The sequence below is a fragment of the Heloderma suspectum genome, chromosome 2 (genome assembly GCF_057233095.1).
Source record: "Heloderma suspectum isolate Gila_16-S chromosome 2, 16-S_ref, whole genome shotgun sequence".
NCBI classification, from domain to species: Eukaryota; Metazoa; Chordata; class Lepidosauria; order Squamata; family Helodermatidae; genus Heloderma; species Heloderma suspectum.
In genome coordinates this window covers 54,292,161-54,306,396 of record NC_139459.1, presented here as the reverse complement: position 1 = coordinate 54,306,396, position 14,236 = coordinate 54,292,161, and the positions used below count along the sequence as shown (strand labels likewise).

Here is a 14,236-nt window from a genome sequence, read left to right as displayed (position 1 = left end):
GAAAATAGGTTTGCTAGTAGTACTTAGCATATGCAATCTCACAAAGTGTCTGACTTCTTATTCTGAAAATGGAAACATGTTCTTGACAAATGGCCTAACGCTGTCACTGGGCATCCCCACAGATGTAAATGAATGCGAAGCTGAACCCTGCAAGAATGGTGGCATTTGTACAGATCTCGTAGCTAACTATTCCTGTGAGTGTCCCGGTGAATTTATGGGAAGGAACTGCCAGTACAGTAAGTACAGTTTTACAGTGTATGGATTGAAACTTCACTCTTTTTCTATAGCAAAATAACTGTAAGCTAGTATGTCACATCTACTAAGGATTAATAAAATGCAAATTTATTTAAATGAAGGTAGTATACAATTGGCCAAGCTGATGCAGTGTCCTCCAGCAAGAGCTTTGATTGATGCCTATGCTATGTAATGCTTTGTTCAAAGCTACTATCATCCTAAATCTCTCCACATCTTGTAACTAAGCTGGACTAGAGATCAGAGGTTTTTCTCCATTCCATTCCTTATTGTTCTTTCTATTTATTCTGCCATGCATGACATTCCTCTTGAATTCTGATTTAAATAGTGTTTTTAAAAAATCAGTTCCAGCAGTAGAGCATGTACCTTCAGTTCAGTTGCATCTTTTTCCTTTTGTACTACCTTGAGCTCAATATGAAAGGAAAGCAAGACATAAAGATAATAAATGCACATAAATGAATAAATGTGCATTGATAGAAAATTGCCCACCCAAACCACCCAATCGTATGTTGTTGTTTATTTGGTCAGTTGCTTCCGACTCTTCGTGACTTCATGGACCAGCCCACGCCAGAGCTTCCTGTCGGCCGTCGCCACCCCCAGCTCCCCCAAGTCTGTCACCTCCAGAATATCATCCATCCACCTTGCCCTTGGTTGGCCCCTCTTCCTTTTGCCTTCCACTTTCCCGAGCATGAGCACCTTCTCCAGGGTACCCTGTCTTCTGATTATGTGGCCAAAGAACTTCTGTTTTGCCTTTAATATCATTCCCTCAAGTGAGCAGTCTGGCTTGATTTCCTGGAGTATGGACTGGTTCGATCTTCTTGCAGTCCAAGGCACTCTCAGAATTTTCCTCCAGCACCACAGTTCAAAAGCATCTATCTTCCCTTGCTCAGCCTTCCTTATGGTCCAGCTCTCGCAGCCAGTGTTTTTACTGATAGAGTGGTGTGTTTGTTTATTGATTGACTGATTTTTCAGTTTTTACAAGATGCTCTACAGCAAAGTTATCAGGGCAACTCACATCAAGAAACAAAACCATTTAAAACGATTAAGTCTGGATCCAACCCAATGAGTAGAATCCAATTTATAGCATATAGACATTGTGCAGAATCCAATGCTGCCCTTGTGTGGGCAGCTCAGGTATGCTGCTGGCTGCACATGGGTGGCCCCTCCTGATGGTGGCCGTGATGTGGCGCTTCCACGGGGAAGCTCTGTGATGAGCGGAAATGCTTGTTTCTGGAATGGGCGCAACGTGCCCCTTCCAGAAATGAACATTTGTGCTTGTTGTGGCACTTCCCCATGGAAGCGCTACATCGTGGCTGCAGTGGCAGGGCTACCCATGTGCTGCTGCCGGCATGGCTGGGTCACCTGTACAAGGGCAGCGCTGGATTCTACCCGATGTCTATAAATATTAGCATTAAAGTACAACAGAAAAATTAGTTTTATATCTACATATATAAATGGGTTTTATCTGATGGTGTCCTTCCACCAGTGTGTTTTTTGTTGAGATCCTTCCCTCCCCACAGTGTAGCTTCCCACACACACACCCTAGACCTGCTCTCCAGAGGGTTGGGCGACTGTAGCGGGGAGGAGGAGAAGGGAAACTGCTGTTGCATGAGCAGAAGTCCACTCATTTAATGTAGGATTTAACCCTACACACACACACACACACACACACACACACTGATTTCAATGGATTAGTCTGGATCCAACTCTCTGCATAGTGTATATTATGCCCTTTGTAGATTATATACATGTTTCCTGAAAAAGTGTTTATTATCATGCTATACGTCACTGCTCCTAATTCTTATGATATGTTATGGTGCATAAATGATATGCTGGACATGGGTTTCATGTCTGTACTGACTACCGAACCTTGAAATACCCCCATTTGGAAGGCCAGCTACATCTCTCTTAAGCACCTTGGCACAATTTTCCTGAGTTTTAGCATTCATTTGTGAGCTATAAACATAAACTATCTGTAGAGTTCTTATTAAAATGCTAACTCCTAGTCCTATTCCAAAATTATTCTCGTGAGCTATAGCACTAATGTAAGAGGGCACCTGCTTTCTTTCACAAGAGTTTACCATGTCATAACACCTAATTATGTAGTTACACATTGCAATTACAAATCCTAATTGCATCGTTGCACATATTTACAATAATTATGTAATTGAAAGCTGTCACACTAATTATGTAAATCTATGATTACTGAGTACACCTACCTCCGGTTAAACCAAGATTTTCTCACTATCGTCTCAGAATCCTGGTGTTTAGCATTAGAAAAGATGAATAAAAATTACAGACAGCCAATTCAGTTTTGGTCCTAGATGGTTTTTTGTTGAGATGTCTGTTTTTGCTCATTTTTATTTTGCATTGAAGTTAACTTTAATCCAGGATATTTTTGAACTTCCCAGGAGAGCCTTTTCACAGCATGATTGTAGCTCACTCCCCAGAAAGTTTGTTTATTTTTTTATACACACACACACACATTAAATCCAACCAATAACTCGTAGCCATGTTAACTGTCTAGAATTTGGCCTGCATCAAATATAAGAAAGGAGCTATTATATACATAAAATCTGCACATTATTTTTTTCATTGAACATGTTCATGGTTTGGACACAATATGGCTCAAAAATTGGCTTCTTGCATTGCCAATCTAGACAAGACTATGGTGATGCATGAATGCATCTCTGGACTATTTTAATTTTCACAAACAGCAACAATGGGCTTTGGCAGGGAGGCAATCAGAAATGGATCATGGTGTGTGTGTGTGTGGGGGGGGGGGTAATCTTTTCTCCCACATATTTTGTCATTGAAAATCTGCTCCCATGAAGCTGCTTTTTGCCATGGTAGTAAAAACATACATATTTGAACAGGGTGAATAGCAGCTTTGGGGCACAGTTTCTATTGGGAAAAATGGTACAGAGAAGGGCTAGACCCTTTCTTCCGTCCGTGCCATGGTCCTGATCTGGATTAGCCTTGCATACCCACACACAGCTACTATTGACAAATTTCAAAGATGGGTGAAGATCTATCCATTCTCCCTTTCCTCATCTTATTTGGCTCTTTGGGGGTATCACCACAGAAGCATCCTCCCCTTCCAGTTCAGCATTTTCATGCAATAAATCAGGGATAGTCAACTTATGTATTTTCAGGGGCCCAGCCCATATTCCAGACAGTTGTCCAGAGGTGTGTGGATCTGGGGTGCAAGCCAGGGGTGCAGAACCACAGGTTTGGGGGGCAAATTTGGCCTCCTATCCATCTGGCTCTCCAGGGTTCTCCAGAGGCTAATGCCCCCTTCCCCTGGCCCTTTCCCACAACCTCCTAGTGTTTGGTGGTTTCTTGGCTTTTGTGCAGGATTTCCCTCATTCTAAAAGGTTGAAATGTCTCTTCTAAGGTTTAGTTACTGGCAGGAAGAGCTTTAAGCTAAAACGTGCTGATACGTTTGGTAGTCTGGCCCCAGCCCTTTGCTTCTGGACTCACCCACCACTGGAATGGATTTTGGCCCTTAGGCTGACAAAGGTTCAACTCTCCTGATTTAAGCACACAACCTGAACACCTCCCAGTTGGTCAGGCTATACGATAAAATATCTTAACATAGCTATGGGCCAGGATTATTTATTTATTTATTACATTTATGTATATCCCATCTTTTTTCCTCCTTAAGGTACCAAAGGCAGTGTACATAACCCTGTTCCTCTCCATTCTATCCTCACAACAACCACCCTGTGAGGTAGGTTTGGCCCAAAGTCACCCAGTGAGTTTCCATGGCCGAGTGGGGACTAGAACCTGGATCTCCTGATTCCCACTCCAACACTCTAACCACTACACCACACTGGCTCTTACATACAAACCTCAAAGGGACACATAATAGCAAAGTGTGGAATATCTCTCCCAGAGAAAGCTTTGTAAAAAAAAGAAGAAAAAAAGTCTTAATGAAATTGCAGACAAAAGTTTTGCCACACTAGGTTAAAATTTGGTTGGACTACTGGAGCCAAACACAATTGCTTTACGGGCCATTCTTCTGATAACATAAATGCAAGCACAATGAGAACTATACACCTTGATCTAAATAACCATATCTGGAAGCTATATAGGAACTTCTGTATGTTAATTCTGCACTGGTTTCATTACTAGCTATTCCTGTGCTTATATATTTATCTCATATCATGATTCCTTGAGTTGCCTGCTCTCAGAAATCTCATTTGACTAAGTTGTTCTGCATTTGTGGAAGAAGATAGAAGAGGGCAGAAGAAAGATCTCCCATCATTAATGCACCTTTCTGTGGACTCTGGTATCAGCATGGGAAATTCCCACATAATCTTGTATTACTAGAGCAGCACCGGGTTCAGCCAAAGGGAAGTGGTAAACATGCCATATAGATCAAGAATGAACTAGGACTAAGTGTTTTAACAGAGCCGTTAAAGTGAGCAAACTGTATCTATCCAGGTAGCACAGCAGGCTGTAGAATACTATGGAATTAAAGAAAACTGTACAGTTTCAGGTAGCCGGTCCAAGTATAAAAACAGCACATTAGAAATAAAGGTTCTAGCTCTCTCAACCCACTAAAAGTTGTGCTAGTTTGTACTTGGAAAGAGTTATTATTTTTTAATTAACAGAGCAGGACATTAAAAAATGTGATTGCACAGCTACAGTCCAAAATGGGACAATCCTTCTATACCTCATGCCCACCTCATTCTGTTTGATGTGTAGATAATAGGACCTTAGAATAAAGCTATCTTAAATAGGTCTACTAATTCTATTGTGAGCGGAGATGGGGAAATAAAGAGACTGACACAGGTTCTTGGGTTCAAACTGGGCCACATGTATTGATAAATCTGCAAAGGGGAAAACAGGATGGGAAGCTAAACTGGGGCAGCTATTATCTGTCCCTGACATGGGCGAAAACATTCAAAGCCTGTGTGGTGGCGTCATCTCACCACCCCACAGGGCTACCTGTTTTGGGGGACGTAGGCCTTCCCCTGTTACCCCCGCCTGGGCTGCACAACCCAGAGGTTAGTTGGCCTCCCAGGTAACCCTTATCCCCCCAATGGGCCATGAAACCCAGAGCGGGAGGCCTCAGGCGTTACCTGTCACAATAACCATGCCTCTGAATTTTCACCATCCCTATTCTCATCCCCAATGCCTGTCCTAACAGCCACAGGGAATGACAAGCCTATTGTCAAACTCCCCCCACCTGCACTGAATTACTTCCCACAGGCCCCTTTGGAGATCCAAGAAAAATATATCATTCCCTAAATCATCCAGGTGCACCCTGTCTTGCCTATAGAGCTCCCCCCATGTCCGTAAAATTTCTGGATGAGGAATAGTCCCATCTCCATGCTGGAATAGCCCCAAAGCTATTTCCCTGTTAACTTTCTGCCGGACCCTTTCAATGGCCCACTGGTTCTTGAGATTCCACCAGAAAAGTCTGGGAAGCAAGCATGGCCAAACGATAGTTACCCCTGGCCAAAAGCACTGAATAACCTGAAAATCCCCCAATGCTTGCAAAATAAGGCCCTTGCCTTCTAAACAACCCAGGTCGTTCCCCCCAAGATGCAGCACCAAAACCTGGGGGGGGGGGACACGCACCAAACCTTGATGGAATAGAGTGGGTAGGAGGCACTCCCACCGCATACCACGTCCGCCAAGCCACTGTACACAGGCATGCTGGGACAGTCCGAGCTGAGGTCCGTAGCCTGACCTGGGAGCCTTCCAACCAGCACAGAACACCATGCTGTGTGCACATATGAGCACACGCACAGGTTTATATCCATTCCATCAATCTAAAGGAAACAAGAAAACAGTAAGAAACGGAATAAACTGGAGGAGGGGGTCACCACCATATCAAGGTAGAGGCCTGACATAAGCTCTGAAGGCCTTGGAGCACCATCTGCCCACCGCCTTCACCTGGTCGGTTCAGAAACCCAAAGACGCAGCTGTCAAAGCGGCCCCATTACGAAAGAATGTGTCCCAAAATAAAATTTACCTAGACCAAGGGTACCCAGTGCTGACTTAGTAACAGACCAAAATTGATATTTTGTCAGAGGTGAACCATCAGAATGGCAAAACAGTGGACCTTCTGAGGGCCCCCTCAAATCCAGAAAAGCAGCCATTGCCCTGATGGGGCATAGTTCCTCAGCCTGTGCTGGCAGAAGTGACACCATGGCACCCCTACCTGTCTGATCAGTCTTGGACCTCCTGAGCAAGATCCTAACAACATCAGAGTGGACCTGGATGTCAGAATATTGCAAAGCTCTGCCAGATACATCACCTTTTGATGTCACAACCAGCTAGAAAATCCGTAGAGCCCCAAAGAAAGTCATTAAGGTGGCTGCGTGAAAAAGTGATGCTCCAAAACGCGAAGCGCATATGGATGGCCACAATCCCCAGAGTCCTAAGAAGATGCCCGGAGAAAGGGGGCACCTGGAATCCGCAGCTGGGGGTGACATCCTGACCCAACCCTGAATGGCTCACCACACCCTGAAATCAAGAGTGTTATCAGCCGCGCCCCTAAATTTAGACCAAAAGGCCAGGGCCACCAGCTTGCTGCTGATAGTCCTTGCCAAAAGCCCCCTATTCCAGCAAGACATGCAGAATTGCAAAAGATGGTCCACAGGGATGGGCCATCACTGCTGTAACTGCCGATTGCATCAAAAATCATGAAACTCCCTACCTGCTTTGTCGTAAGCCGCTCTGGTGCTAAGAGCTATGGAGTTCATCATGGCGAGCTCCGCCTCAGTCCACCAATCTCCCATAGTGCTGCTGGCATGGGGTCTGGCAATGGACGTGCCCAAGGGACCAACTCCCGGAACTGTTCGACCTGGTTACGCAACAAAGCATCGGCAATCGGATTGTCTAGGCCAGGTATGTGTCAGGCACAGAACCAGATATTATGTCGCAGACAATGCAGCATGAACACCCTTACCAATGACATAACTCTGGCATTGCTGGAAGACAGGGTGTTGATGACGTGGACAGTGGCCTGATTGTCACACCAAAAGTGAACCACCGAATTGGCAAATTGGTCAGCCCATATGTGCACTGCTTTGATTGGGAAAATCTCCAAAATAGATTGGGAAAAGCTCCAAAAATGTTAAATCCCTGGCAATTTGGTCTGCTAATCAACCCTCCAGCCATAGTTCCATGCACCAACGATCACCCCAGATCACCCCAAAACCCAGGGACCCAGCAGCATCAGAATGAACCTGCAAGTCGGCCTCCAGGAGCAACCCACACCTCCAGAAGGATTGAACTCCTGCAAAAATTGAAGCCAAACCTTGAGATCAAGTCGCATGGCCGAGGTGACTCCAGTTCGGTGGTGCAGTCGCTGCAGTCCACGCATGGCCCAGCAGAGCCATCTTAGGAAGGCCCAGCCTGGGGCAACTACCTGAACCTGACACACAAAATTTAAATGACTGACCACTTCTTGCAATGTGTGCAGGGTGACTTTGCAGGAACGCATTATTATGTGTATGTGTATCTTTTCCCCGAGGACCATGAATTTGTCATTTGGGAGCCTGCAACATTGGTTGATCGTATCTAACTCAATCCCAAAAAAACAAAAACCATTAAATCTGAAGATGGACCCTCTGCTTTTTCCTGAGCCAGAGGGACACCTAACTCATCCACCATGGAGGTGAAACCCACATTAAGTTGACACACTGCAGAGAATCGTGAGGGCCAGTGAACAAAAAATCATCCAGTTAATGGATCACACTTGGGGTCCCTATTTTATCTCTCATTGCCCATTCCAAGAAGTTGCTAAACTTTTCCAACCTGGTGCAGGAGATGGAGCATCCCATGGGGAGGGCCCTGTCCAGGTAAAACATTCTCTGGAAACAGAACCCCAAAAAGTCAAAATCCAAAGGATTGACAAGCAAGATGCAAAACACAGACTTTATATCGCACTTGCCCATCAATGTCCCTTGCCCGAGATTCCAGACCACAGATATTGCAGAAATAAAGGGAGTGTAATGCACCCAACACAGATGCTCTGGGATCTCATCATTTAGAACCGCCTTTTGGGAAGGAGAGGTTGTGAATCAACCTGTATTCCCCCATCACCTTTTTGGGAACAATGCCCAAGGAAGAAACCCGCAAGTTAGGGTTACATGGTGCTGTAAATGGGCCAAGAACCCGCCCCGAGGCAACTTCCTTGTCAATTTTGGCTTTTACCAGCTGTGCCATACTGAGAACAGGGTTCTGATTCTTAGAAAATTGTGCTTTACGCTTGCCCTGAAAAGGGATTCTAAAACCATGTGTAAAACCTTGGTCCAGGTAAACCGCATCTTCCCTCCGTGGATATCTCCCCTGGAGCCATCGGAGTGGCTCAATACTAACTGGGCTAGGTCCCTTTGGGAGGAGGTTGTTGCCCGCCTCGGATTTCCTATGACCTTGTCCATCTTGCATGTGACCCCACCAACCCTTAATTCTGGGACAGGTGGTGCATGGTGCTGCCCACTGCAAATGGAACATTTGTGGCGGAAGCGGCACGGGTTTCAGGAACAGGAGCCTCTAGAACTGTACTCCCAGCATAGCAAGCACTGTTGAACCGCCCCACATTCGACTAAATGGTCGAGGTGGGTGGCTGTTTGGCCAAAATATGACTGCTGTCTGATCTATTGCCAAATCCTGGCCTATCCGGAGTCATGAACTGAAGCCATAAATCCTGTTCCTTGATGTCCCAGCGAAGGGAGTGGTCAACAGTGGCCCTTATACGAAAGGCCTCGTCATAGGCCAGCCAAGCCCCGCCCTTATATTTGGAGTATGCCCTATAAATCATATCTAAATATTTAGTAAGGACCCACCCTCACTCAGGAAATTTTTGTTGTAATACCCCCATATAAATTAGAAACCCTGGCAGCCAATTGGCCCAGGTGTGAGCGACGTTCTTTCACCTGCCTTTGTCTTGTTTCTTATCACCCGATTTCTCCTTATCTTTAGAGTCCGGTTCACGAAATAACAAGGAAATAACATCAATGAATTCTCCATGTAAAATCTTATCCCTAGTGGTGGGCAAAAGGTGAAAACCTAGCATTATAGATGTACTACCGGTGGGTATGGCATCCTTCCCCACATTGGAATATGGGTCTACCTGTGTCAAGGAGGATAGAGAGTGGACTCCATCGCACAGGCCGTCCATTGCTGGAGAAGCCTGACGTGAACTAGCCTCCGGCAGTGTGACAGGTTGCCCTGCCGAAGGCCCCAAAAGGGGTGCCGCGTCACCTCCAGGCTGTCTGAGGGGATATGGAAGTGTCCAGTGCGCTTACAGCAGCAAAGGTGTCAAAGCTGGAATGTGCCATGGCTGACCCCGCCCCCATCCCGCTGGCGTTACTGGAACTGGTGGGGGCTGCATAAGGTAGGCATCCCCAACCGCGTTTGGGTCAACTTGATCTCCAGTAGGCAGAGAAGAGGGCCATCCAGGGGCTGACATCCATGGAAACCATCCCCATGGTCCCATCGGACCCCACTCTGGCCAGTGGGAGGTGTTAGAGGAAGTTGCCTCACCTGCAACTGGGACAGTCAGAGTAGCGTCTCCGGGGATGCAGTACGCAATGCTGCCGCCGACACCGATGCCTGCATCATAGCAGATGTTGGTCCTTCAGCTGTAGGGGAAGCCGGTGCGGGATTCTGTGTGAGACAGAGCTGGAAGATGCCTCAATTGCATCTAAACGCTCTGAAAGTGAAGGCAGCAATGTGTGCTGGGTCTATCGTCTAGTCTGTTTAGGCTGAGAACCACACGATGTGGTTGGCCTAGGCATGGGTGGTGTAATCCCTTTGTCTTTTTCCACGGCCTCCACACGTGCAAGGATCAGTGCCAAATCGGGGTTCTCCTCCCCCTCCGATAAAGACTCATGTCTCTATCGAGGCCATTTTGCTGGAGGGCGAGGGGCTTTGCCCTTTCCCTTCTTGCCCCCCTGTCCTTTTTTTAAGGGGGCATATTGGCTAGATGCTCGAGCCACAGGAGTTGGTTCCTGGGGAGCTATGGAGTGCCCACTGGCAGGGGATTAGGTGTTAGGGAATAATGCTACAACCACCCCCCGCCCACAAAACAAGACTTTTTTTTTTTTGCAGAATACAGTCAGGGCCAGAAACATTGGAACAAGGATAACTGTTCCCCACTTAACAAGGATAACTAGTGCCCCCCTTTTGTCAAACCCCTTGCATTACAGCTGAAAGTCCTAACTTCGTTCCCATCTGGGTGTGTTTCCTTTCGACTTCAATGTGGTGGTTTACAGAAGCCAACTGCCAAAACAGTTAGCTTTGTTCCAATATTTCTGGCCCTGACTGTATATAGGGTTCTCAATTGGTCACCCCTCCCACAGCCCCAGGACTCAGCACTGCTTGGTCTAAAGAAGGCAATAGCCTCCTGCACCCCAAGACTGCTCCTGAGGACCCTCCTACAGCCTGGGAGAACCCACCCCAGAAGGAAGCCCCCCCCCCTCCCGCAAGGCCAACTCCAAACCTTGGGCCAGCTGGCCCCTGAAGATCAGGCCTGGATGCCCAGAGTTGCTGCCACACTGCTGATCCCGTGGCCCCACAGCCTCCCCTAGAGGGAAAGCCTGGGCTGGATGCTAGGGCCGGCCAGGCTGTGAGGCCCGGGATCACTTGAGCGGGCGCGATCTGGGCCGCCCAGCCCCTGAGGGCGAGAAAATCCGCCACCTTCTGCCACCATGGCCGTTGCCGCAGCAAGAAACCTTGGCCGTGCTTCGTCCAGGTGAGAAGAGGCTGCTGCCGCCTGCCAGATGCAGCCACTGTTGCCCGAAGGAGGGAAGGCCATTGCCGATCGCCTCTCCAGGGCTGCAAAAGCATGTGGCACCCGCTTTGCAGCCACACGCTGGAGAGGCGTTTGGGAGTGGCGTGGAGAGCTTAAAATGGCTCTCTGCCCCCTCCCACCTCTGGTGGAACCACCTCAGGTCACCAATTGTGGCCGAGCTCGTCACCTCGCCCGACCCACCTGCAACAGCCCACCCCAAGGCCAAGCAAGCTGGACTTGGGGTGTGGCATATATTTCACTGAGAATAATAACTTTGGATTATTGGATTTTATATTGTTCTAAGAGAAGTTAAAAAAATATTTAAGGACATTTAGCAGATCTTGTTAGGCAGGATTTACACTAATGATACAATTCCCAAAGCATTCTGCCAGCATGAGCTTCATTCTGCCAGCACGAGGTTCTTGACTCTACCAATAGATTGTACTGTCTTTATTCAGATTAAATATTGGGAAACTATCTTATTTCTTTGGGTATTCCTGTAGTAGTGCCAATTTAATTGTGGACTCGATTCAGAGACCAGGGCTTTCTTTCTCTAACAGCACAATCTACTCAGCTGTGAGCCCCATTGAATTCAATTGAACTTACTCCCAGGTAAATGGGTTCAGGATTGCAATCAAAGTCATATCTGACATACATGACATTTTAAAAGCTAAATTGGAAAGATGTGTTTTTTTGCACCCTTTCTAAAAGCCAAGAGAGTGGGGGCCAATCATAGTTCTTGAGGGAGCATGTGCCATAGTTTGGGAACAATTCAGGAGAAAGCTTGTTCATGCATGCCCAACAAACGGACCTCTGCAGGTAATGGCATGCTTAAAAGACCCTCTTCTGCAGATCTTAACACCCAGACAGATTCATAGGGAGAAAGGTGGTTCTCTAAATAGCCAGGTCCTAAGCTGCTTATGGCTTTAAAGGTTAAGACCAACACCTTGAATTCGGCCTGGAAAGCAATTGGCAACCAGTGAAAGTATTTCAGGAGAGCTGTAATATGGTCCCAATACCGTGCAACAGTTAGCCACCAAGCTGCTGCATTTTGCACTAACTGAAGCTTCTGGACACTCTTCAGAGGTAGACCCATGTTGAGCGCATTGCAATAAGTTATGTACAGGGGCCTGAAGGTAATTGGAATGATGTGGGGAGAAAGGGGTTTACTGAAATGAGGTTTATCACTGGAACAAAAAGCCAGAGATGCCACGGCTACTTTCTAAAAGGGATGTTGTAGACACCTGATGGCTGAACAGGTACCAGGCAAAAAGGTCACCACAGTGTACAAGACACGGAGTATGGTCAGTTAATTAGTGGCAGGGGACTCCCCTTTGAACTCCTTGAAGGCTTTTCCTTATCCTTTGTAGTCTGTGAGTCTCTAGCAATTTGCATCTGTATGCCTCATTAGGGTAAATGGAATTAAAGCCTTGGAAATGCAGCCTCTTGTCTGAGTGTTGATTTTGGCTATTGGAGTTTTCAGCAGGGCAAAAAGGGAATCTTGACACCAACATTCATTCAGAGCTGTCTCTCACTTACCTGAGAACTATCTTTATATCTATGCCAATCATAGTTTCCTTTCCATTTAATGTATTATTTCTCTGATCCTACAAGCAAATTTATGCAGGTTCCTGTAGTCCACATCTGTGGGGTACCTTACCTGATTTCCATCTAGCACACAATTACTGGAAGTTTTAAAAATCCAATACCTATATTTAAAAAATAACGGGCTTTGTGGCTTTTAAAATGTATTTAAATTAGAGCAGTTTGCATGCAATTGTGCTTTCTATGGTCACTGTAATTCATTTTTAACATTTTGTGTTAGCATTAGATTCTTGATTGTTTCCAAAGGACATGTGCTATATCCTCAGCCTCTCCTGCAGAATTAATCCAGCTGGTATGTTTTAAACAATCTTGGTAAATGTGTCTTGTAACTGATAGTATGGCTGTCATATTTTAGGAGAAGCCTTTTGCTGCTCTTACATTTTAGAAAAGAACAAATACACTTTTAAAGACATATATGTGGGAGACCGCACTTGAAAGAAAAGATACTTCCTTTCCATTAGAGCGACAAGGCTAAGGCAAGCTGTTATCCATATAGAGTGCCTTCCAGCAACGTTAAATGCATTATATTTGATGCTGACTTGTGTAGGCTGGTCACGGTCATGTGGATGACCTTTCAGTTGGCAATATAACTGAAAATATATGGCAAGGCAATTAATACAGGTTGACATCAATGGACCAAAATGCTTATTCTGAAACAGGACAAAAATATTAGCATCATTACCAACTGTAGCAAGTCAGTGAAGCATATAGAATAAATGTGTGTGCATATCTGAACAATATGTCCCTTGACTAGATGGCCTATATATGTTAGAGAGACAAGGAAGAAGGTATTGCCTGTACTAGGTGGAAGAACTTGTGGTCGTCCAGATGTTGTTGGAGTCCATCAGACACAGCCATCATGGCCAATCATCAGGGATGAGGGAAGCTGTATTCCAACATCATCTGGAGGGCCACAGGTTCTATACACTTTGACAGAAATCAGAATTATAGGATTATAATTATCAGGACAAAATCAGCACTGTTTCTTTAACAATTAAAAGTGAATAATGAAAACAAATTCCCCTTCGTCTTGTATCCATTGCCACTTCAAACTCTGTACATTTTCAGAGGCATAACCTATCCTATCTTAAGTATATTATCTATGGAAGCCAAGTAGAGCGTATCTATGTGAGCTCTCTGAGATTATTAAAAGTGCAATCTTAAACACACGTATAGGGAGAACAGAGGGACTTATTTCTGTGTAAATGTGAATAGGATTGTACTGTAAATCAGATTTCATTATGAATGTGTATCTCAGGCTACAAACCCAGATACGATTACTTGCAAGTAGTTTCCAGGGATGTAAGTTGGGGCACTTCCAACTGAATGTGCTAAAGATCGGGCTGTATTTTGAACAATGGTAGTAAGCTATCCTTCAAATAGGAACATGCTGGTGGAAGAGTGAATGGGTCTAGGGATCGAATCTGGCTGGCAGCCCATCAGCATGGCCCTATGGCCAATGGTGGGGGGCTTCTAGTCAAAGGTGGAAGCTGACTGTGCATGCAGACAGATGGCTATTGCTGACAAATGCCCCAGCTAAGAAAAAATGTCCCTGCCAAATTTGCTGCCCTATTTACAGCGCCAAACTTGAGGGGAGTCATTTTTGACAAATGGAGGAGA

General features: G+C 45.8%; 2 protein-coding genes and 1 pseudogene across 3 annotated transcripts in view; 1 reads left to right on the top strand and 2 right to left on the bottom strand.

Annotated features, from left to right (window-relative positions):
- The window catches only part of EDIL3 (EGF like and discoidin domains 3), a 424,305-nt gene that overhangs the window by 267,120 nt on the left and 142,949 nt on the right, over positions 1–14,236 (top strand). For both annotated transcript variants that reach the window (XM_084832084.1, XM_084832085.1), the window contains one exon: positions 123–236. In XM_084832084.1, the coding sequence (XP_084688210.1) occupies positions 123–236 (114 nt within the window). The remainder of the gene's footprint in view (positions 1–122; positions 237–14,236) is intronic.
- On the bottom strand, positions 5,404–6,033 carry LOC146352262 (uncharacterized; the record flags this gene model as incomplete). Its single annotated transcript, XM_084832670.1, has 1 exon — positions 5,404–6,033. A coding segment is annotated over one exon (630 nt), but the record flags the coding sequence as incomplete, so codon positions are not given.
- LOC146352261 (uncharacterized) lies at positions 6,172–6,974 on the bottom strand (annotated as a pseudogene).